A 20143-nucleotide genomic window follows, 5' to 3' on the forward strand; every position below is an offset into this window, starting at 1 on the left:
TCTAAGCTTCTGATCATTCCTTCAAATCACAAGTGTACCAGTTAATATATTTCTAAGGCAAAAACAGGAATATTTAATTCCAAGAAATATCTGAAACTGAAAAATCTTGCAATCCTTAATATTTTTTCTAACAAATAAAATTCTTACTTTCTTATTGGATTTTGTTTAGTAATGTTTCACTTATTTATTCAATGAATGCTTACTGAATATCTACCAACCAGATTTTTAATTAACATCTGTCATATTATAAGGTCTTCAAACAAATTTGACAATTGAAAAATGATTCTGGGGGTTGTGGGGCTCAAGTGGGAAATTCCATTACCTTACACAGTACTATTTATGATTATAACAAAACACATGAAAATGTTTTATATCATTCCATAGAATTTTAATGTTTGTAAGTATTTTAATGGGATGAATTAAAGGGAATCTACATAGGCCCAGTAACAAAGCAGCAATTGGAATCATTATCAACTCAAATAGAAACCAAGCTTTGTAGGTTAAGATTTATTTTAAACTCAGTAATTCAAATCTTATTGTAGTCTGATATTTCACATTTAGCCATATATACTCCTTTAAGAGTCTTCTATGTGAAATTACAAGAAGTCTATATAGAGCTTAAACAAAGAAGGCTCTACATTTTAAGAAACTTTGAAGAAATGTGACATTAATGATGTACATAAACTGAGAATATAGAATTATCATAGAAAAATCAAAGACACCCTGAAAGACCCACCATTATGTTTTTGTGTAAGTATTAATACACCATCCTTTGAGATCATTTTGATTTATATGTTGATCATTTATCTTGTTCACAAAAGAATTTAATATAGTCATTTCAAATTCAGGTTTGCTTTCCAGATTTTTTCAAATGAAATAAGTAGTTGGATTTCCATCAGCAATGGTCAGTTGACAGACCAATTCTGTATATGGCTTCACTTTATTTTCTGAAGAGCATTGCAAAGGATTCCAACTTCACCTACAAAGAAAAAGAATGACCAAAATGAGCCTCTAATTAAAGGAACAAATGGCTTTTGCATTGAAAGCACTAGGGGATCTATGGGATGCACAGATAAGCTTAGTGTCATCCCAGTCTTCAGGGTGCTTAAATTTTAGTCATGACAATTGGAATTGGGCTTTTATGGTATACTTAGGTGTTGAGGAAGTGACAGAGCTAGGGAAGCAATTAATAGTTTCCCCCCAGGAAAATCACTAGCTGCATTTTTTTGCTTCATGTGACTGTTCATAGAGGCTTCAAGGAGTTAAGTCAACCTAAAAGTGTGGTTTACACAAACCTCCTATGTCAGAATCACCAGAGTTATTGTTACCAATATAAACCCCAAAAATTCAACAAAGATTTAGCCTGGGATTATGACTCAGGACTACTAGTTTTTAACTGGCCCTCCAAATGATCCTGACACATACTAAAATTTGAAACTACATGGCCTGCGAACATAACCTAGTCTAGATCATTAGACCACTGGTCTAATGTACAATGCAGCTACTTCTATTTATGCCATGCTCTCACAAGCCCATGGACCACAGGGATAGAGACTATTCAAAGGGCTGGAAGGAGCCTTAGAGATGGGCAAGCCTCCCTCCTTCCTAGATCTTGAGAAGACATAGGTGAAGAGGGACAATGAGGTCTTACATAAGGACACGTATCTCTTAAGAATCTTTCAGTTTCTAAATTTGTTATTCTGTGCTTTTAAAACCTCCTTTACAGGCAATAGCTTATGGAGATTTTGTTGTCTTTTCAGAGGAAATGAGAAACAGAGAGAAAATGGTTATGATCTGACCCCTGTGTCTTTCATCCCAGCCTCTAGGGCACCTGGTTGACTTCTTCAGAGAACAAATCTCCACTTGAGTATCCAGCCTTGTGCTTTTCCAAAAAGATGATTACAGGTAGCCATAAAAAATGGGGAATGACTGTAATAGCCAGGGCTGACTATGGCTTTCGGCAGTATCAGAGGCCTATTAAAGGAAATTCAAGCCCACTTTACCTTTTAGACTTTGGTGCCACTATATAACACAAGGACTTCCAAATCTTGCCTAGAATTCCTCCCTCTGGCTATACTTTTGTTAGTTCCATCTACCTGTTCTATAGCTCTTAAATCCCTTCTACAGTTTTTAGGAACATGGATGGATGCTGGGTGTTTGATAGTGAACCTGACATGACTCTCTGCTCAGGTCTACTTATGGAGACAGATAAGCAAATAACTACAAAACAGTCTAATGATAACTCCTCTGAGAGAGGTATCTACCGGAATGCAAAGACGTAGTACGTCTTCCTACAAAAGGAGATATCTATGCAACACTTAAAATATGAACTGGAGGTGGACATCTCTAAACAGGAGTGGAAAGGGGAGTATTTTCAACATAAAGAACTACAATGGCAAAGGCCAGGAGAGAGTATGGGAATTACATGGTGAACAATATTGCTGAATGGAATACAAAGGGCAACAGAAAGAATCAGGTGATGAATAAGATAACCCTAAATTCTAAAGACAACTATTACAATATCCTTATTACCGAAGATCATTAAATTAGCTACTGGATGGCTGATAAAATAGACAGGTCCTTGCTATTAAGGGATGAGATTCCAGGCACAATAGTGTCAGCAGGACTTGTATGTAGAGTAGAAGGAAGGGATGGAGAAGCAAAGGACAGAGAGCACATGGCAGTGGCAGGCCAGGTGTTGAAGGTGGTATGACAGTAGGGGTTGGGTAGAATCTAGGAAGGTCAAAGGAGAAAGAACACCCAAGGCAATTCTGGCCTTTTGGCCAAGTTTTTCTTCCTCAATGACCCATGGCTTACATGGAGATACTTTTCTGCTTAACTCAATATTTAATAAATTTCTCATTGTTCAAATAGTGAACATAAGAAAACAAAACACTTTGTTTCTGGGTAAGAGAACAGCCTCATAGGCTATAAAGTGACTTACTGTTTATGGAGTCAGCCAAAATCTTAAGCTGCTGGGTATTATCCAAGATCTCAATCCTTTGAGTGTATGGGTCATAACGAACTGAGAAGGGTCGAGGAATTGTGGCAGCGAAGTTCCTGAAACCAAAACCCCAGGCTGGAGTGAAGAATGAATTGCACATAAAAGTACTTAGAACAGTGTTCAGTGTACAACAGTTGCTAAACATGAACTATCCATTACGATTAATAGTAATAATTAATTACCTGGGTGGGGTAATGCACTACTCTACCAAAAATCACATAGCTGAAGAGGACCCTAGGATGGCACAATGGAGCCTTTGTAGCTGAAGGGAGGCAGGCTACTTGAATGGGTAGAATTTAGGAGAGAACTAGAGAACAGGGCAAGAAGGACTGAGTGTCCTGGACAGAGCGGGGGAAAAGGGAGTCACTTTGAGCCTAACAAAGCACACTTGTGGAACATCATTTTACCTTTAATTACCTAAGCCCAGTGTATTGAAAGCTAGCATGATCCACTTCATAAGATCCCAAAGGGCTGTATGCCATGTCTACAGTCCACCATTGACAAGCGTTTTTCAAAAATGGTAACAATAATGAGTATCAGGATATCCATGTCCAGGCTGACCTGGCTTGTCTCCTGCTTGTATAAAGATCTGGTTGAAGGTTGTTCAAATAGATCATAGACACAATTTTCAGCTCAGGAGGCCAAGAGTCTCAGAGTCCTGGTACCATTCCATCAGGCTCTTGTGAAATGCCTCTGAGGTTGATGCCTTTACCAATTACTTTTTGAGTATTTACTCTATCAGGAATTGATCTAAGGGATGGGTGAAGAGCAGAAAACATAAAAGCCCTCATACAGTCTAAAGTGCATACTACATTAGAAGTTAATATGTGCTAAGGAGGAAAAATAAATTGCGGAGATGGGTAGATTTAACATTAGTTGGATAGATACACACACACACACACATACACACACACATGTAGATTTACAGAAAAATGAAGTGAGAAAAATTCTCGAGGTTGGAAGATGTCTCTGATTTGGTTGAGGGAACTTTCATAGCCACTCACAAGAGGGTTTAGTAACTGCACATGGTGTCCACATGGAACATGGGCCAAGAATCAGGGTTGTTTGCAGAGACTGGCATGTCCAGACTCTCAACAGGGTAGAAGAGAATGAGGGTAGAGAAGATGGTGAGACAAGCTCTCTGCTGCACAAACTCGCTGTTGTGTAATCTCTGGACCAACCAACCAGAGATCAATGCCATCAACCTGCATCAGGAGACTGCAGGGCTAATGATCCACCTTGGTCACCACCTCACCTCACTTTCTCCTTGGCATCCATAAAACTCTCAGCCACATAATATAGGGGTTGGAATTCTGTGACAGGGTACTCCTGGATGGCTGTCTTCTCCAGTTCCAGGGGGAGCAGCTTCGGCTTGCCTGATAAGCAGTACTGTAGGCACCAAGTGAACAGTTTTCACTGTTAAAGCAGGATAGGTGGTCCCAGTTGCAACCCATTGATCATCTGTGCACCTTCATTCATCTCAACCTGATTTTTCCCACATCCCAGCCCAAATGCAATGCACAAAGTTATTTTACATATAGCAATTATACCTTTCATTGATTATCTAAAGCCCACAGACAAAATAAGGAGTAATTCATTCCAGTCTCTTCCAAGTAAGGTGATAAGTAGATGATGTGGGGGCCAACCACATTCTCTGGAATGTGTTTTCATCATATGAAGTCATGTGCACGGTCCAAGCATGGGGCCAGGAGGTTTCTCCTTAGAAACCTAGGTAGTTCACTCACTATCACTAACATCTGCAGCTATGATCAAATTATGGTACTAAGGTACCAATAACTGGAGGATGAGCTCCCAGCTTGCATCTCAAAATAGATGTCAATGAGATTTCAACTTTACCCAGAGAATAAGAATAAGAAATTCATCCTTTGTTCCTGTTGGGTCATACCTGTAGTTCACCGAAGGATGACAGGAGCCCAGCACCATATGCCTTTATAGAATCTCCTTGTTTGCAGAGTCCAAACTCCACAGTAAACCAGTAGATCTGGAATGGAAAGTAAATCTGAGAGCATGTTCCAAGGAAAGGAAAGGCAGCAGACGCCCCAGAGTCAAGGACAAGATGGCCAAAGTGAGTGTCTGTGCAGGTCTGTTATCTGAATTAGTGTGAACTGGGACTATCTCTCCATGTTCTGGGTCACACTTTATCCTTTAGCCTGTTGAATCCCCATTCCCTCCTTCCCTCCCTCCTCTCTTCCTCTCCCTCTCTCTCCATCAACCTTACTCTCCATCTCTATCTTTATGTCTTTCTATCTCTGCCTTTAAAGTAAAAAAGGTAATAAATAAACAAAATACATTTCTAAAGAAATTTGTCTTTGTAGCTGGAGATTGTGCTGAAATTGGAAAGGAGGGTAAAAAAGGTAAACCATGTACTATGTAGAGTTGATACTTCAATGGCTGTCATAAGAATCACTTGTAAGAGGGAGGTGTGTAGTAAGGAGAAAGATAGCCCTTATTTTCACTATGTGGCCAAGAAAGGAAAAATCTCATTCCCTCCCATGAAAAGTTGGAGTTGTAAATATTCCCTTCTCAAGGCTGTAAATTCAGAATAATTTAATACACCATATTTTGCCCAAGGACTCTGAGGGTTATTATAATAGACTGCTAGTGTTTTCAAGATACTATGTTTAGGGGCCGGCGCGGTGGCACAGCAGGTTAACGCCCTTGCCTGAAGCGCCGGCATCCCATATGGGCACCGGTTCTGGTCCCGGCTGCTCCTCTTCTGATCCAGCTCTTTGCTGTGCCCTGGGATAGCAGTGGAGGATGACCCAAGTCCGTGAGCCCCTGCACCCACGTGGGAGGCCCAGAAGAAGTTCCTGGCTCTTGGCTTCGGATCGGCGCAGCTCCGGCCATCGCAGCCATCTGGGGAATGAACCAGCGGATGGAAGACCTCTCTCTCTCTCTGCCTCTCATTCTCTCTCTGTGTAACTCTGACTTTCAAGTAAAATAAATAAATCTTTTTAAAAAGATACTATGTTTAAAGTTATGTTTAAACATTTGCATGCAGCTGATTTCAAAATCCAACCATTAAGGAGAAATCAAAATGTGAAGTTCCAGTTGTGCAAATGTAACCTACCATAATCTGATTTTTTCCTCCCAATCACCTGGCTTCCATGGGAAGTACAAAGTTTCAAAGATTTAAAGAATATGGCCAAGAGCACTTCCACCACCCACCCAGGGAGTGAATAAACTTACTGTGGCAAGTTTCTCAATGTATTCATCAGGTGCACCCAGAGAGGCAAGGCCGATTTCCTGCAATTGTGGAGAAATAGTCACTAACACAGTGCAGGCATATCCATCTTCAAACTTTACTCTTGGTACCAACCCGGCACTTGACTATATGACTATAGGATGGTGTTTTGTGGCCATATGCCTGAAGAGGGAGCAGAAACACCCTAATAGTCCTGTCAAGTCTTCCCTGGCCACCTATCACAGAGTCACAAGTACAGGAAAACCCTTTCACCATCACTTGGTCATTTGTGTTCAATTTAAAAATGAGTAAACTGAGGCACAGAGAAAGCGCATGGCCACATAGTGAGTTGTTGTCTAAAACTTCATCTTTTGACTTGAGCTCGGTGCTCCCCCGCAGCACAAGTGGAACATTCCCAAAGTATCCAGATGACTTTTCATCATGTAACATGACAACAGCACAGGAGGACTGCAAATATGTGATTGATGTCTGTCCGGATATGAACAAAGTTAGAGTCTGATATGTTGTGGTTCACTTCTCATCACAGCTCCATTCCAGAATTCTTCTAGTGGTCTCTCTCTTGAACAGCATTTGTTCCAGCCTGCCATGTGTGTGTGTGCACGTATGTGTATGTTTGTGTATTGTAACTCTCCTAATGCATGTGTTCATTGAAAAGTATTTATTGAGTGACACCCATATGACTGACAGTGTGCAAAATCCATACAGACCGTTGATCTTGTGCTTTTTAGTGGAGACAGACAGTACAAAATAAACATACACTCAGGAACGTGAGAAGGTAATAGGTTCTTTGGAAAGATAAAATAATAAAAGAAAGGGACAAGGGGAGTCACAAGTTCCAAAATATCAGGCTCAGGCTGACATTTTATATAGGGCCCCAAGGTAAGCATCAGTGAGAAGATGAGCGTCAAAGGGTGAATACTTGGCAGAAAATGAGGTTTGTTTGTCTGCTGACATCTGAGGGAAGCCTACTGTAAGCCAGTACCAAACCTACCTAAAGAAGGAAAATGTTCAAGGAACGTGGAAAGATAGTGTGGCTTGGACAGAGTAAGTGAGGTGGCAGTGGTAGGTGATGACCAAGAGGGATACAGAGCCAGATAGTGGAAGGCTCGGGCTTTACTTTCCAACGAGATGGGGACCCATTGCAGGATTTTGAGCAGAGAGGTAGACATGATTTGACTTGCATCATCAAAGATTTACTCTGAACACTGTGTGAGAGCAAACCCCACGGAGTCAAAGCCAGAGGCACAACACTACTGAGGATGTGGCTGCAGTCACCAGGGTGGGAAACAGCAGTGACTGAGACAAGATTAATTGCAGTGGATGTGATATGAAATGGTCACGTATTTTGACTGTAGAGCACAGAGAATTTTCTGATTGTAGAGTAAGAGAGAGAAGTGTCAATAATATCTCCAAATTACTGGAAGGATGGGGTTGCCATGGACTGATATGGAGAGGTCTCTGGGGAAAGAAGGTTTGAGTGAGAAGATCCAGAATTAAGTTGAGGGCAGGATGATAGCAAAGTCCAGTGGGCATCTAAGTAGAAACATTAAATAGATAGTTGGGTAGATATTCAAGTCTGTATTTTGAGGTTAAAGTTAGAGATGAAGAAATGAATGTGATCAAGAGAGTAGAGATGGTACTTAAAGCCATGAGATCGGGTGATATCACTGAAGGAATGAGTGCAGACAGAGAGGAGCATGGACACTTGGACTCTCGTTGAAGCATGAGACTCATGGTTGCATCTCTGAATCCCTCCCTGTGCCTGGCCCAGATTATGCATAAAAAATGCCATCTGGGACTGGTGTTGTGGTACGAGTTAAACAGCCACTTGCAATGCCAGCATTACATGTGGGAGTGCTGGTTCGAGTCCCAGCTGATCTGCTTCTGATCCAGTTTCCCGAAGATGTGCCTGGGAAGGCAGTAGAGGATGCTGCAAGAACTTGCATTCCTGCCACCCACATGTGAGACCATGATGGAGTTCCTGGCTCCTGGCTGCAGCCTGACCCATGCCTGGCAGTTGCAGCCATTTGGAACATGAATCAGTAGATGAAAGATCTCTCTCTCTCTCTCTCTCTCTCTCTCTCTTTCTCTCTTTCTCTTTCTCTCTTTCTCTTCCTCTTTCCTCTTTCAAATAAATAAATAAATAAATGTTTTTAAAAATAATAGATCTTATTTAAAAAGCCACCTGATTTAGAGTAAACCAAGTTCAGACCAATTCTTAGCTTGACTCACTTTTGTCCTTATCTCATCTCTACTCCATCCAGCAGTCCAAACCTGCCACAGTCCTGGGTTTAACCAAAATAATTAATAAACTCAAAATGGTGCCCTGTTACTTTAGTTGCCATTATTTGTGAATTAAGAGCTTGCCAAAGCAAGGGGTTCCAATATTTACAATAATTCCCCAGACTCTGTTCTATCCCATCATGCACTTCAGTGGCATGCAAGTCCTGCATCTAGAACAAAAAGGACCATCATTCCAAAATGACTCACTGACTTGGGCTATCACATTAAAGTTGGAACTATGTGATATTGATGGTCTTATATCTCCTCCCTGTTGACCTGAACAATTGTACATTTCATTTTAGAGTTTCTAAATGGTAAATGGCTTAAGGAGGATTGCCACATAGCCACTGACTGTGCAGAGTAACTTCTTATTGTTAGCATAAAAAGTTCCTATTCTCTGAAGAGAAAGCTGATCATTCTTTGACCACAATAACAAGTCCCATGTTTAAGTGTCCCAAACAGTCCACAACAGCTTGGCAGCAGTAATAACATTTCTGAAGGCTAACAGTGATACTTTCACAGTTAAAAGTTCAACCAATCCCTAAACACTATCATTTCTACCAATCTAGCAGTCTCTGAACCCCATAATTCCCAAAGCTTCACATAAAGTTTGCTTAGAGAGGACACATTTCACAAGTACAGTTCTCCCTTACTTAACAAGCAATAGGTCTCACTTTATGTTTGATTGTTTCAAATACCAAGTGGTAGCCTCTTTAACAGTATAAATACTTATTTACTGCAACTGAGGGAAATGTTTCTAATATTCACAAGCAATCCCATTACTCTGACATTCAGGGTTGACCCAGCATTTGCTCATAGGCCATTCCATTTGATCTTATTTCATTTGATCCTGAGTCACATCTTTGGAAACTGAGGTAGAGGGTGTTCTGGTAACTTGCTCCAGATTACACAGCTGGTCAGTGGCAGGGTAGGGCTGTATCACCGCTGCCACTTCAATCTTCCCAGGATACCAGGTACTCAGCTATGGTTTTAGGATTCTTCTTAGTCACTAGAGAGAATTTGCAAAATTATTTTACTCACCACGAAGCAATTTTTTTTTTTGTTTTGCCCTTGCTCACCACTGTGAAAGATGAACCAGGAGCTAGGTTGCTGCTTTGATGATGGTGTTAAAACATTTGATCCCTTCTGTTTGTTTATCAACCGTTACTATTGGTACTGGATAATTGGCAAATAGAATCTTATGTAATTCAATCATACACACAAATGAATTCCTGATAAAGTAAAAAGAGGAAAAGGCTCTGAAGATGGGCGAGTGGAAGTAATAAGAGAATTTAGAAGGTGAGGTGACTTCTGCCCAGAACCAGAGACTTTTGTGGATGAAAAGACTTAAATTATCCCTGAGAGGACAAAGGAGATTACAAATTCAGCATCACACATATGATTCAGAAGATGAGTCATCATCCAACCCTATGCTGTGGTTCCTGGAATGGATATTTAACTAGCTACATAGGACCACACACCTTTCTTGGGTGGCATTATAGAACTGCAAATGGTTTCTACTCTTGTAGAGTCCCAGGGTCTCTTCCTGAGTTAAACTCATTTGAGCAATCCAGCTCCCAGACCTTTAACCAGAAAGCTAAAGAGATGTATACCTTACCTGGGAAAACTGGGCAAAGCTCCGATCTGAAAACAAAGGCACATGTCCCAGTAGCTCATGGCAGATGTCTCTGGAAGACAGAAATCGTGGACCTTTGTGGGGAGGAGGGTTTAGCCAAACTAGCAGTGTTTAAACAAAAGGAATGAGTAGAAAGAAGGAAAGCAACTCATTTAGGCTTATGACTTAACTTCCCAAAATGAATGATATACTGAGCTTGCTGTCAGGTGAAAAAAAAAAAAGACATAAGAGAAAGGAAGAAGAGGGAGAAGTGGAAAGAAAAGCAAAGAGGAGGCACTAGGAAGAGTACACCAGTCACAGACGGGTCTTAGAGGTATGACCAGTGTGTTCAGGACAGGACAGGTGAGCCAGTATCTGTAGGAGCATCCTCTCTAACGCCTAAGTGAGCTGTGTGTCATGAATACTTCCACCCGAAGTCCTCATCTTGGTATTTGTTTCCCTAGGCAGACACAATATGCTGAGTTATTCCCAGTGGCAACCTAAAAAGAAAACTGCTGTACCCTTAATCTGGAAGAGCACAGCAAGCAGAGAAGAAAAGCGACCTTTGTTTGATACTGCAAGTGCCAAATCCATTAGGAGCAGGCCTATTCTGATTTGTAGCAATGAACTTTGTGGGTGAGAAGAATAATTTGGGGCATCCTATTTTTTCCATAATTGTATTCATTTTGACCAAGATGTTGACTAAGGAGAAGTCTAGTAGTCAGCCACTCTACCTCTAGGCCAAGAAAGGTTAGAATCAGGTAGATGTACCTTTAGGTGTTGGGATAGCTTGGTTGCCTCTTATTCCTGTTCCCATATGGAACTTCACAGCTCTGACTTTGGAGCTTAAATGGGACCTCTTACTCCCATGGGCTGGGGAGGTCTGAACGTCCCACAAGTGCAGTCTATTTGGACAGAGGAAATGTCCAGAATAGATGGGTTTCTTTGTTAGTATGACCATCAAAGAATCCCAGCGACTAGTCCTGCAATGAACCCAAATTCCTGGAGCAGCAAGAGGGAGCTCACCAGGCAACTGGTAGCAGAGAGCATTACTCACGGTTCAGGTGTGAACATGGGCTTGGACCCATGTCTGATGTACTGTGTGCAGTGGAAGACTCGGAAGGCCAGGCCACCTAAGAAATCCCGAGAGGAAAGCAGGCCAGCCACCGGTCGGAGGCGGAAACCAGTGCATGCTGGGAAGCAAAGAAAAAAAAAAGATAACTTAAAGCCCATCGCAATGGAGCCAGAGGGCCTGAAACACAGAAATGGCTCTCACATGTGCAACTTCCTAGAAGCATGGGCCCTGATGCCAAAGAGACTTTACTTCAAATCTCTGTCCCACTGCCTTCTAGACAGGTGATTTGCATCACACACACACACACACACACACACACACACACACTTGAGCTTAGTTTCCTCATGTAAAAAACATAAATACAAACTTCTTGGGAATGTTCCTGGGATCAAAAGTGCTAATGACTATGAAATAACTTAGCCCAAAGTCTAGCACATCAGAAACACCCCAAAATCCTAGCTTTCATTAGTGTTTGTTAAGGCTAAACATGCATTCAGTACTTCTTGGATTTCCAGAATGTGAAGCCAACTTTCACTCTGCTTCCCAGGGGGCAAGAATGTGGAAGGAGGACTCCCAGAATTCTGTACTGCGCCTCACACTCCCACCCCATAAGGAGAAGTGACTTCTCTGACTGGAGAACTGAGGAAGAGGAAATGAATATTCTTCACGTAACCCTTTCTGTATGTTCTTTCCCTCTTGACTATCCACAGAAGAGCACATTCTGGTGTGCTCTTCGCCATGGTAGTGGGCCATTCATTGTGAATTAGCAGGAAACAAAGGGGATAAAATACTAGAAGCCCATTTTGGCTATACATCTATATCACATTCTTCAAATAGCTTTCTGTGGACCTTTTCTTGTTCCTGTATCTGCTTTCTCTGGTTTCTGTATCTTTCTGTCAATTTGTTCCAAATTTGGAAGAAGGATGACAGTGGTCATGATGATATATGATAGTCATAGCTAACATTATATATTACCTACCATATGTCAAACAACTGTTCTGAGCACTTTGCATACACCAACCCTCTCAATAAGCCTATGAGGCAGACAATCCTATGAGCCTCACTTTACACTTGGGAAAGCTGAGACACAGAGAGGAAACAAGGAAACAAGCCACAGGTGGTCAGGTTTCCGAGTCTGTTCTCTTAATTACAGTTATGTAACTCTCCAACTGCTAGTGTTACTAACTTGTGGTGACCTGGATGATTAGGGGAAAATATGTTTAGGATTCCTTTGTTTCTCTCTCATATTCTCTGTATTTCCAGGCTGGAGCTAACTCTGTGTGGATTCTCATTCCTTGCCTTAGCTTAGAAGATTCTTTAAATGGATAAGGGACACAAAGTCATCTAGCCTATTATCAACTCATCCTTCTACAATTTCCCTCCAGATATGTAATTCACTGGCTCCTTACTCCAGCTACCTACCTCTGCACAATTCTAATGCATAGGAAATTCTTCATTTCTGACACCTGTTCTACGTCACCCTACCTTTCCTCACGCTACATGGCATGTAGTAGATGGCTGACTGTTTTGTTTCAGTTTTGCTGAATTGCTGCCTTCCTGGTGGAAAGAACACCTATCTTCCCTGGAAGTTCTGTAGTAAAGCTACAACCTAGATACCATATTCACCCCACTGAGTTACTCAGATTCTAACTCAGGCAGACTTCACTGAGTACCTGCTACATGTGCAGCACTGTGCTATTTGCCATAATATGCAATATCCCATTGCATCCTCACTATCGGCCTGTGAGAAAAGTTGAACAGCTGATACAGCCTCCACTTGACAGGTAAGAAAATTGAGACAGGTTCACCCAGGCAGAGAGGATGCAAGGCAAGATTCCTACCAGATGCACAGACTCAGAGCTCAGAGATCTTGGCACTTCCCCACAAATGGTGCATTTCTGTAAGAGCACTTACAGATATGTGCATTCTGGCTACAGCCATCTCTTAACACAACAGGAGTTGCAAGGAGAGCTCTGACCAGGCATACCCAGGGCTTAGAGTAGTAAAGAAAATACTTTTCAGGGGCCTGGAATGGCAAACTCATTCCTATTTGCTTGGATGGAAGTAGATTGACAGCAGAGACCAGAGGGAAGGCAGACCACGGTACGATTCAGCTCTTCCTGCGAGAATCAAGCAGGGTGCCTTACCCCAAGCACACTCACCCTCACCTCTTTGTATTTGTCCTCCCTTCGCCTTTCCACCCCCACTCCCTGCTGGGCCTTTGAACCTGATGTGGACTTACTCTGCAGGAACTGAGAAACATCTTCCAGCTGGGGAATGTTATCTTCACGGAAGCCACAGTACTTTTCCAGAAGTGGAAAAATGTGGTTGTATTCGTAGCAAGCATGGGTTTTGTACAAGGACTTCAGGGTCTTGAACACCGTGCCCCATGTCTTCTTCTCTTCCTCCGTGTATTCCACTCGAGGAATAGGCTGCCCACTAGAACACAAGCACGAAAAAAATTCTGTGCTTCCAGCAGGGCAAGGTGAGGGCTGAAAGCGCAAGTGAGGGTTAAGCAGAAATAGGTTTGGTATCTGTGAGCTGCCACCACTGACTCTGGTGGGTTTCATATCTTATCTGAAAGAGGAAAATTCTACCCTTTAATATAGGAAACATTGCCGCTTGGGCTTCTCACATGAAACAGTGATTTGGTTCAGCAAGGGAATAAGCACTCACCTCATCAGTTACACTGCAGATTTTGAGAAATGACTGGGCTTTTCTGCTCTTCTAACTCTCCAATTGTTTGCCCAGGTGGAAATTCACTTACCTTCAAGGGCCGGGCAGAAAATAAACATAATGGTGTAAAACAACCAATAAAGACAGGGGGGACTCTGCCAACTGAAGATTACATCCTCTAAGCTCAGACATCTAAATTCAGATAAAGCAACTGCAGTGCCTTGTATTATGTCAACTTAAGTAATTATAGTTGCAGATTAAACTGTATTGGACAGGTGGACTATGGGTTCAAGATATCCTGTTCTATCTAGATTTTATATTTTTTGTTCCTGGAAAACTATAAAGGTATTTAAATACATGTCATAAATATATACAAATTTTATCAATTAAAAAATAAAGAATGCTGGGGCCGGCACCGTGGCTCACTTGGTTAATCCTCCACCTGTGGCGCTGGCATCCCATATGGGTGCCGGCTTGTAGTCCCAGCTGCTGCTCTTCCAGTCCAGCTCTCTGCTGTGGCCCAGGAGGGCAGTGGATGGTCCCTGCACCCACATGGGAGACCAGGAAGAAGCACCTGGCTCCTGGCTTCGGATCAGTGCAGCGCTGGCCGTAGTGGCCATTTGGGGAGTGAACCAATGGAAGGAAGACCTTTCTCTCTCTCTCTCTCTCTCTCTCTCTCTCTCTCTCTATCACTGTCAAATTAAAATCAAACTCTACCTGTCAAATTAAAAAAAAATAAATAATGCTAAATCAAGCATAAATAAATGAATATTGGAACAAAGGGGGATGAACAAATGAATAAATAAATTGGTGCTAAGATAGAAGACACTCTTGCCTACACTTCTACATATGCTGGATCCTGCCCTAGAGGTCCTGAGTGTGTTGGAGAAGAGAAGACTCAGGCATCTGGGGCTTCGGAAGCTTCCCAGGTGACAGATGCAAAGTACTGTTTACAAGTCATTGGAAAGGTCCAGAGCAGTGTTCTGAATAGTGAAAGCCAATGAACACCAAAGCCTGACCTTGAAGCCCAGCGACTGCTCCCTGGGCTGCAGGCCTGTTTCCCTTACAGGGGACAGCAAGTCTAGGACAAAGTGAAACTGTTTATCACGGAGTTACAGAGTAGCATCAGGCTGCGAACCAGTTTCCTCCTGTCCTTTCAGAGCTGTAACTCCTCCAAGTTCATGGTCGCAGTCACTGCTGTTTTCTACAGAGAGGTGGGGAGGAATTAGGGAAAGAAGACAGATTTTTTTTTTTTTTGACAGGCAGAGTTAGACAGTGAGAGAGAGAGAGAGACAGAGAGAAAGGTCTTCCTTTTTTCTGTTGGTTCACCCCCCAAGTGGCCGCTATGGCCAGTGCGCTGCGCTGATCTGAAGCCAGGAGCAGGTGCTTTCTCCTGGTCTCCCATGCGGGTGCAGGACCCAAGCACTTGGGCCATCCTCGACTGCACTCCCAGGCCACAGCAGAGAGCTAGACTGGAAGAGGAGCAACTGGGACAGAATCCAGCGCCCTAACCGGGACTAGAACCCGGTGTGCCAGCGCTGCAGGCGGAGGATTAGCCAAGTGAGCCATGGCGCTGGCGGATAGATTTTTGCTTGAGACTGGAAAGCAAGACAAGCTCAGGGGCACTGGGAATGGTGAAAGACTAACAGGCAAGGCCCTGCCTGAGTGGGTACTAGAGTCTGGAAACTAAGACAACGTCAGTACTCAGCCTGCCATGTCCTAGATGTATGGCCTCAACCCTTTCAGTGAACCACTCAGAGCTTCAGTGCGTGCAGCTCTTACAAGAGCTAATAATACCTAACTTAGCAGGGCATAGGTAAAATTAAAATAAATATGACTGGTCTTCAAAAAATTCACAGAAATATGAATTTCTCATTCACCTCATCAGTGAGTGAGAAAACATGGATTTGATTTATTTTGTCAAAATAAACTCATTTTTTAATTCCATATTACCTCAAACTTTTTGAGGCACTCTTGCACCACGGATAAAGTACCTACCAGTGGTACTGACAAGTAATAATCGTTGTAAAATTGGTCATTATCAGCATAACTGATTCTCAATGTAAAGGAAACCATCTGCTATTTCTGCAACAAATTTCAAGAGATGGCAACATCTGGGTTCCAAGATGTGACCCCAGTTAACATTGGCTGTTCCAGGTCCCACTCTCTGTTCCTCATTCTTCCAGTAAAGCATCCTCCTCCCTTCTTAGTCAGAGACAGTCAGATGAAAGGAAGCTCCACCCCTTTCTTCAGAGCTGGTATATGACCAGACCTAGCCAATGAGGATGTCTCATTTTCCCTAACCACAGTGACTGGCTGAGAGATTGACCCATGTCCTTATTCAGAACTAGTGAGATTCAATTACAAACCCTGGCTAACTTTATTGTAAAGAGATAGAACCTCTGATCTGGTGGCGGTATCAGCTTGGAGTCCCTGGGGTCCATTTCCACTGGAGATGAGACCGATGCCTGGGGGCAGGGTCAAAGCCCAGGACTTAATCATCAGATGGAGAGAATGAGACACTGAGTCCTGGGCCTTCCTGTGCCCTCCAGCCCTTAGCCTAGAGCTAAACAAATGAGTTTAAAATCAGATTATGTCACCTTCTACCCATTACATGACCGACCGTGACAAGTTAATGAATCTCTTTCAGCTTTGCCATCCCCATCTGAACAATAAGGAGTGAGATCATGAAGACAAAAGGAAGTAATATACAGACAGAATCTAGCCAAGCCCCAGACACACAGCAAGCAGATAAAGAATGCGTTCCTTGTTAGAGAAGACTCTGTCTGTATTCTTACCTGACACTGACCTGATGGTGTCCACCTGACCACGCTGGGGTAGAGGAGAGGATTCAGGGTTGATTCCTCCTCCGCCTGAGCCAAGGCTCAGATGAGCCTAGATCTCACCACGGGCAGCATGGTTCTGGATCCTTCCATTGGCAGAAGTCATCCAGAGAAGGATATTCTGCATTTTGCAGGTAACTTTGTACACAAAGCCCCATCATCTCCTCTGTCTCCCTGATATTCTACCAGAGCAGTTGAAGTGCTACAACCTCAGTGTTCTGGATGAACTCTCTCTTCTTGTGCATGTCTTTTATTTTCCCTTAACTCAGGAATGGCACTGTCCACCAAACACTAAAGTATCCTACGGCAGCATTGTGTAGTTTCTGAGGACTCAAAACAACAAACCAATTCCTTTCCCAAACAGCATGTTTCATATTTGCATTTTCTTTTGGCTAACATAGGGGAGGGGAGGAACATGAAATCCCAGACAGAAAATAACAATGCCAGCCTAAAATTGCCCTTCACAGCTGGGTCAGACCAGATAAAAGTAGACCACTGAAGCTTGGCTGGCCTGAAATCTCAAATGGTTCATTATTGCAGTAAAGGAGCCAGCTCCTTCTTGAATGTAAATGATTCCCTTTTTTCTTTGCTCCCTGTTTAATGTGGAGAAGACCCGAAGCCGCTTTATTCAGGAATGAGGCCTTTTATAATTACTTCAGACATTGCATAATTAGACAACAAAACTAGGGAGAGAGCTGGGCCTCTGCACAGTGGGTAATTTTGTTTGGTGTAGCGGCAAGTATTCTTTTAACATGTGCTGTTAATGGGAGAGTTTAGCCACACACACACACATGCGTGTACCACACACATCCAAGCATACAGAAAATAGAACTCTTTCTGTGTTAGGATTTTCCAACCTAGGTCAAAGGAGGGTAGGCTCTCTCCACCAGAAGAGGCGCACTTACTGGCGGTAATTGTAGGCAATGTCAGCAAACTGCTTCCGTCTGGCTCGGTACACAGGATCTTTAAAACCCTAGAAGAGAGGAGACTTTTGAGTCTTGGCCACTCTATGTATGCCATCAATGAAGTTTCAAGCTGTGACAGTATGTGCATCCTTCTGCTGATTCTACCCTAAAAACTGTTTTAGTGAAACTTAGGGTAAGCTGTCCCACAACATGGTGTGAGTGACACATTATTGTGACAACTTCAGTTCAGGTCAAGCCTCCCTGCCAGTGGATTCCAACATGAAGACGAGATACAGCTGTACTCTGGTCTGAAGGAAATCTCATCTACTGCATGTCTAACATATAAGCCTGCTACATTGGGCAATGTTAGTAAAGAGATGCCTATTATGAAAATATATAACGTCCACTTAATTCCCAGCCAAAATAGCAGGTCAACAGCTCTGCCCCTTACCTTCATGATAAACAAATAGGTACACTGACATATTACAAATTTTTAAAATATCATTTATTGAGTGCCAGTTATGAGACATGTTAAAAGTTCATAGGAAATGTGCATCATTCCTTAATTCCATTTTCTCACAGACTTTTCCAAGTACCCTCAAGCATTCTGGGCACTTAATATTTTTATAATGCTCACCACAAACTTGCAAGGTAGAGCAGCATGATTATCTCCTTCTTTGCAAAATAAACAAGTTTCTCAGCGAAGCGGACTCGTGGTGAAGGTGAAGCCAGGATTTGGATCACCCAGTTCCCTGCTCTTTTCACTACACCTCAATAATTGTCAACTTTTACAACCTGGCAGAGACTCCACTCACTGAGAACTCCGTCTTGGGACATAAAAAGGATGATGGCGATTTCTTCTCTGGGCTGACCTGCAGGCAGCTCTTTTCCAACAATTGTAGGCAACCCATTTCGAAGTAAAAAGAGGTCAAGTTTGTGTTTTAGTGCTGAGTGTGGGACACATCCTTGAGTAGGAAATGATTCCATTGATTCAAAGAGTGTTTTCCAAAAATGTTGTGATCTGAGTCTTGGTGAGACAAGAGATTGCTATTATACCTGTCGACCCTGCTTCCACCAAAATTTCCCAAGTAGCTGTGCCATCTACCACTTTAGCATGCAATTTCTCTGCACCATCATCCCTCCAGAGTCTTTAAAGAATAGAAAACTAAGACTTGTGTCATGGAGCACAACATTTAAAAGAGGCTTTTAAAAATCTTTAAAAATGCAATGTTCCATGATTTTTAGATATTGCTTTTTGTTTCACTTGCTTACTTAGCTGGATGGATTTGTTTGTTTCTTTTATATCAGGGCCTATCAGTTATTGCCAAGAACCAGAGGTCAATGTATGTAATGCAATTTCATATGAAAATTAGAGGGCCTGGCACACAGAAAGAATTACATATAGTTGTTGAAAGAAGAGAGGAGCGAGGCGAGAAGGGAGGAATTTCATAGGATAAATTTTGAGAAATAGAAAAATCCAAATATTTCCTACTGAAAAAGTAAATTGTCTACACATTTGTATTTCAAACTTAAATCTCAGTTATAATAAGTGATTTTTCAGAGTAGAAAAGATTCCATGGCATGGTTAATGCAAAGTATAGCCCTGTTGTTTGCCCTACAGCACTGAATGGTTTTTGAATCATCAATTACAGATAAGAAAGCTTAGGCATCTGAGAACTTAAACCACCACTGGTCCTTATTTCTATTGGATGAAGATAAGTTAGTTTGGGGTGATGTGGTAAGAAATTTGGGCACCAGGATTGGGTTCCAAGCAGCGCTAACATGCCCTCTGAGGGACCTACCTGCTGAAGCTATCTGTAGCATTTTTGTGCTTAGGACTACAAATAAATAGTGTGAGTGGAAGTCAGTAGAATTCTACTACATGCTTCCTCCAGAAAGGGGATGCCCAGAATCCTTCCCCATCCCCATTTGGCTCTGTTGCTTGTCTCTAATGGGCCTTATCTAGGTGATTTAAAGATTTTACCACCTGTGGAAACTTTGCATTATGTATAATACAAAATTATATATCCAGAAGGCATCAACTATGTCAGAGAGAACATATCAACATCTAGGTGAAATGACAGAGGAAACATTTAGCTCTAATAAATGTTACCTGAGGATAGTGGGGGAAGTGGGTAACAGTGACTGTTTTATTCTTCTATACCATGCCTACGTTTTAGGTTCCCTGTGGTGAATACAGATTGCTTTTATAATTTAAAAAAGCCAAATAATATTAAAACTCCATCTCAAATTATTTTGGGGACATGCCTAAAGATTCACACATTGATATGTGTGAGAACACACATATGTAATATACTACATAGATTATCCATGTGAGATGATTTCTAATTGTGGTCCGTTCCAGCTCTATATTTGTAAAAAGTTCATTATTAACCTGCAAGGAGTCTAGGGACTCCTTGGGTCTCTAGGGACTTTGGCCCTCCTTTGTGGTTAGAGAAATCTGTGGCTATGAAGCCCAGCCTCTCAAGGATTTGGCCTTGCATTCTTGGGCTGCC

The 20143-nt window shown here is 42.2% G+C and overlaps 1 protein-coding gene across 1 annotated transcript in view; it reads right to left on the reverse strand.

Annotated features, from left to right (window-relative positions):
- Window positions 1-366: 366 nt before the first annotated feature.
- PAH (phenylalanine hydroxylase) overlaps window positions 367-20143 on the reverse strand; it is a 58147-nt gene continuing 38370 nt past the window's right edge. The window contains exons 5-13 of the mRNA XM_002711296.6: window positions 17628-17695; window positions 13446-13642; window positions 11186-11321; window positions 10132-10201; window positions 6215-6271; window positions 4911-5006; window positions 4260-4393; window positions 2945-3060; window positions 367-979 (exon numbers count right to left, since the gene is read on the reverse strand). Of these exons, the coding sequence (XP_002711342.2) occupies window positions 936-979; window positions 2945-3060; window positions 4260-4393; window positions 4911-5006; window positions 6215-6271; window positions 10132-10201; window positions 11186-11321; window positions 13446-13642; window positions 17628-17695 (918 nt within the window). The 3' untranslated portion in view covers window positions 367-935. The remainder of the gene's footprint in view (window positions 980-2944; window positions 3061-4259; window positions 4394-4910; window positions 5007-6214; window positions 6272-10131; window positions 10202-11185; window positions 11322-13445; window positions 13643-17627; window positions 17696-20143) is intronic.

This window comes from Oryctolagus cuniculus, chromosome 11 (assembly GCF_051225735.1).
Source record: "Oryctolagus cuniculus isolate XC-2025 breed Fujian yellow rabbit chromosome 11, ASM5122573v1, whole genome shotgun sequence".
In the NCBI taxonomy this organism is placed as follows: Eukaryota; Metazoa; Chordata; class Mammalia; order Lagomorpha; family Leporidae; genus Oryctolagus; species Oryctolagus cuniculus.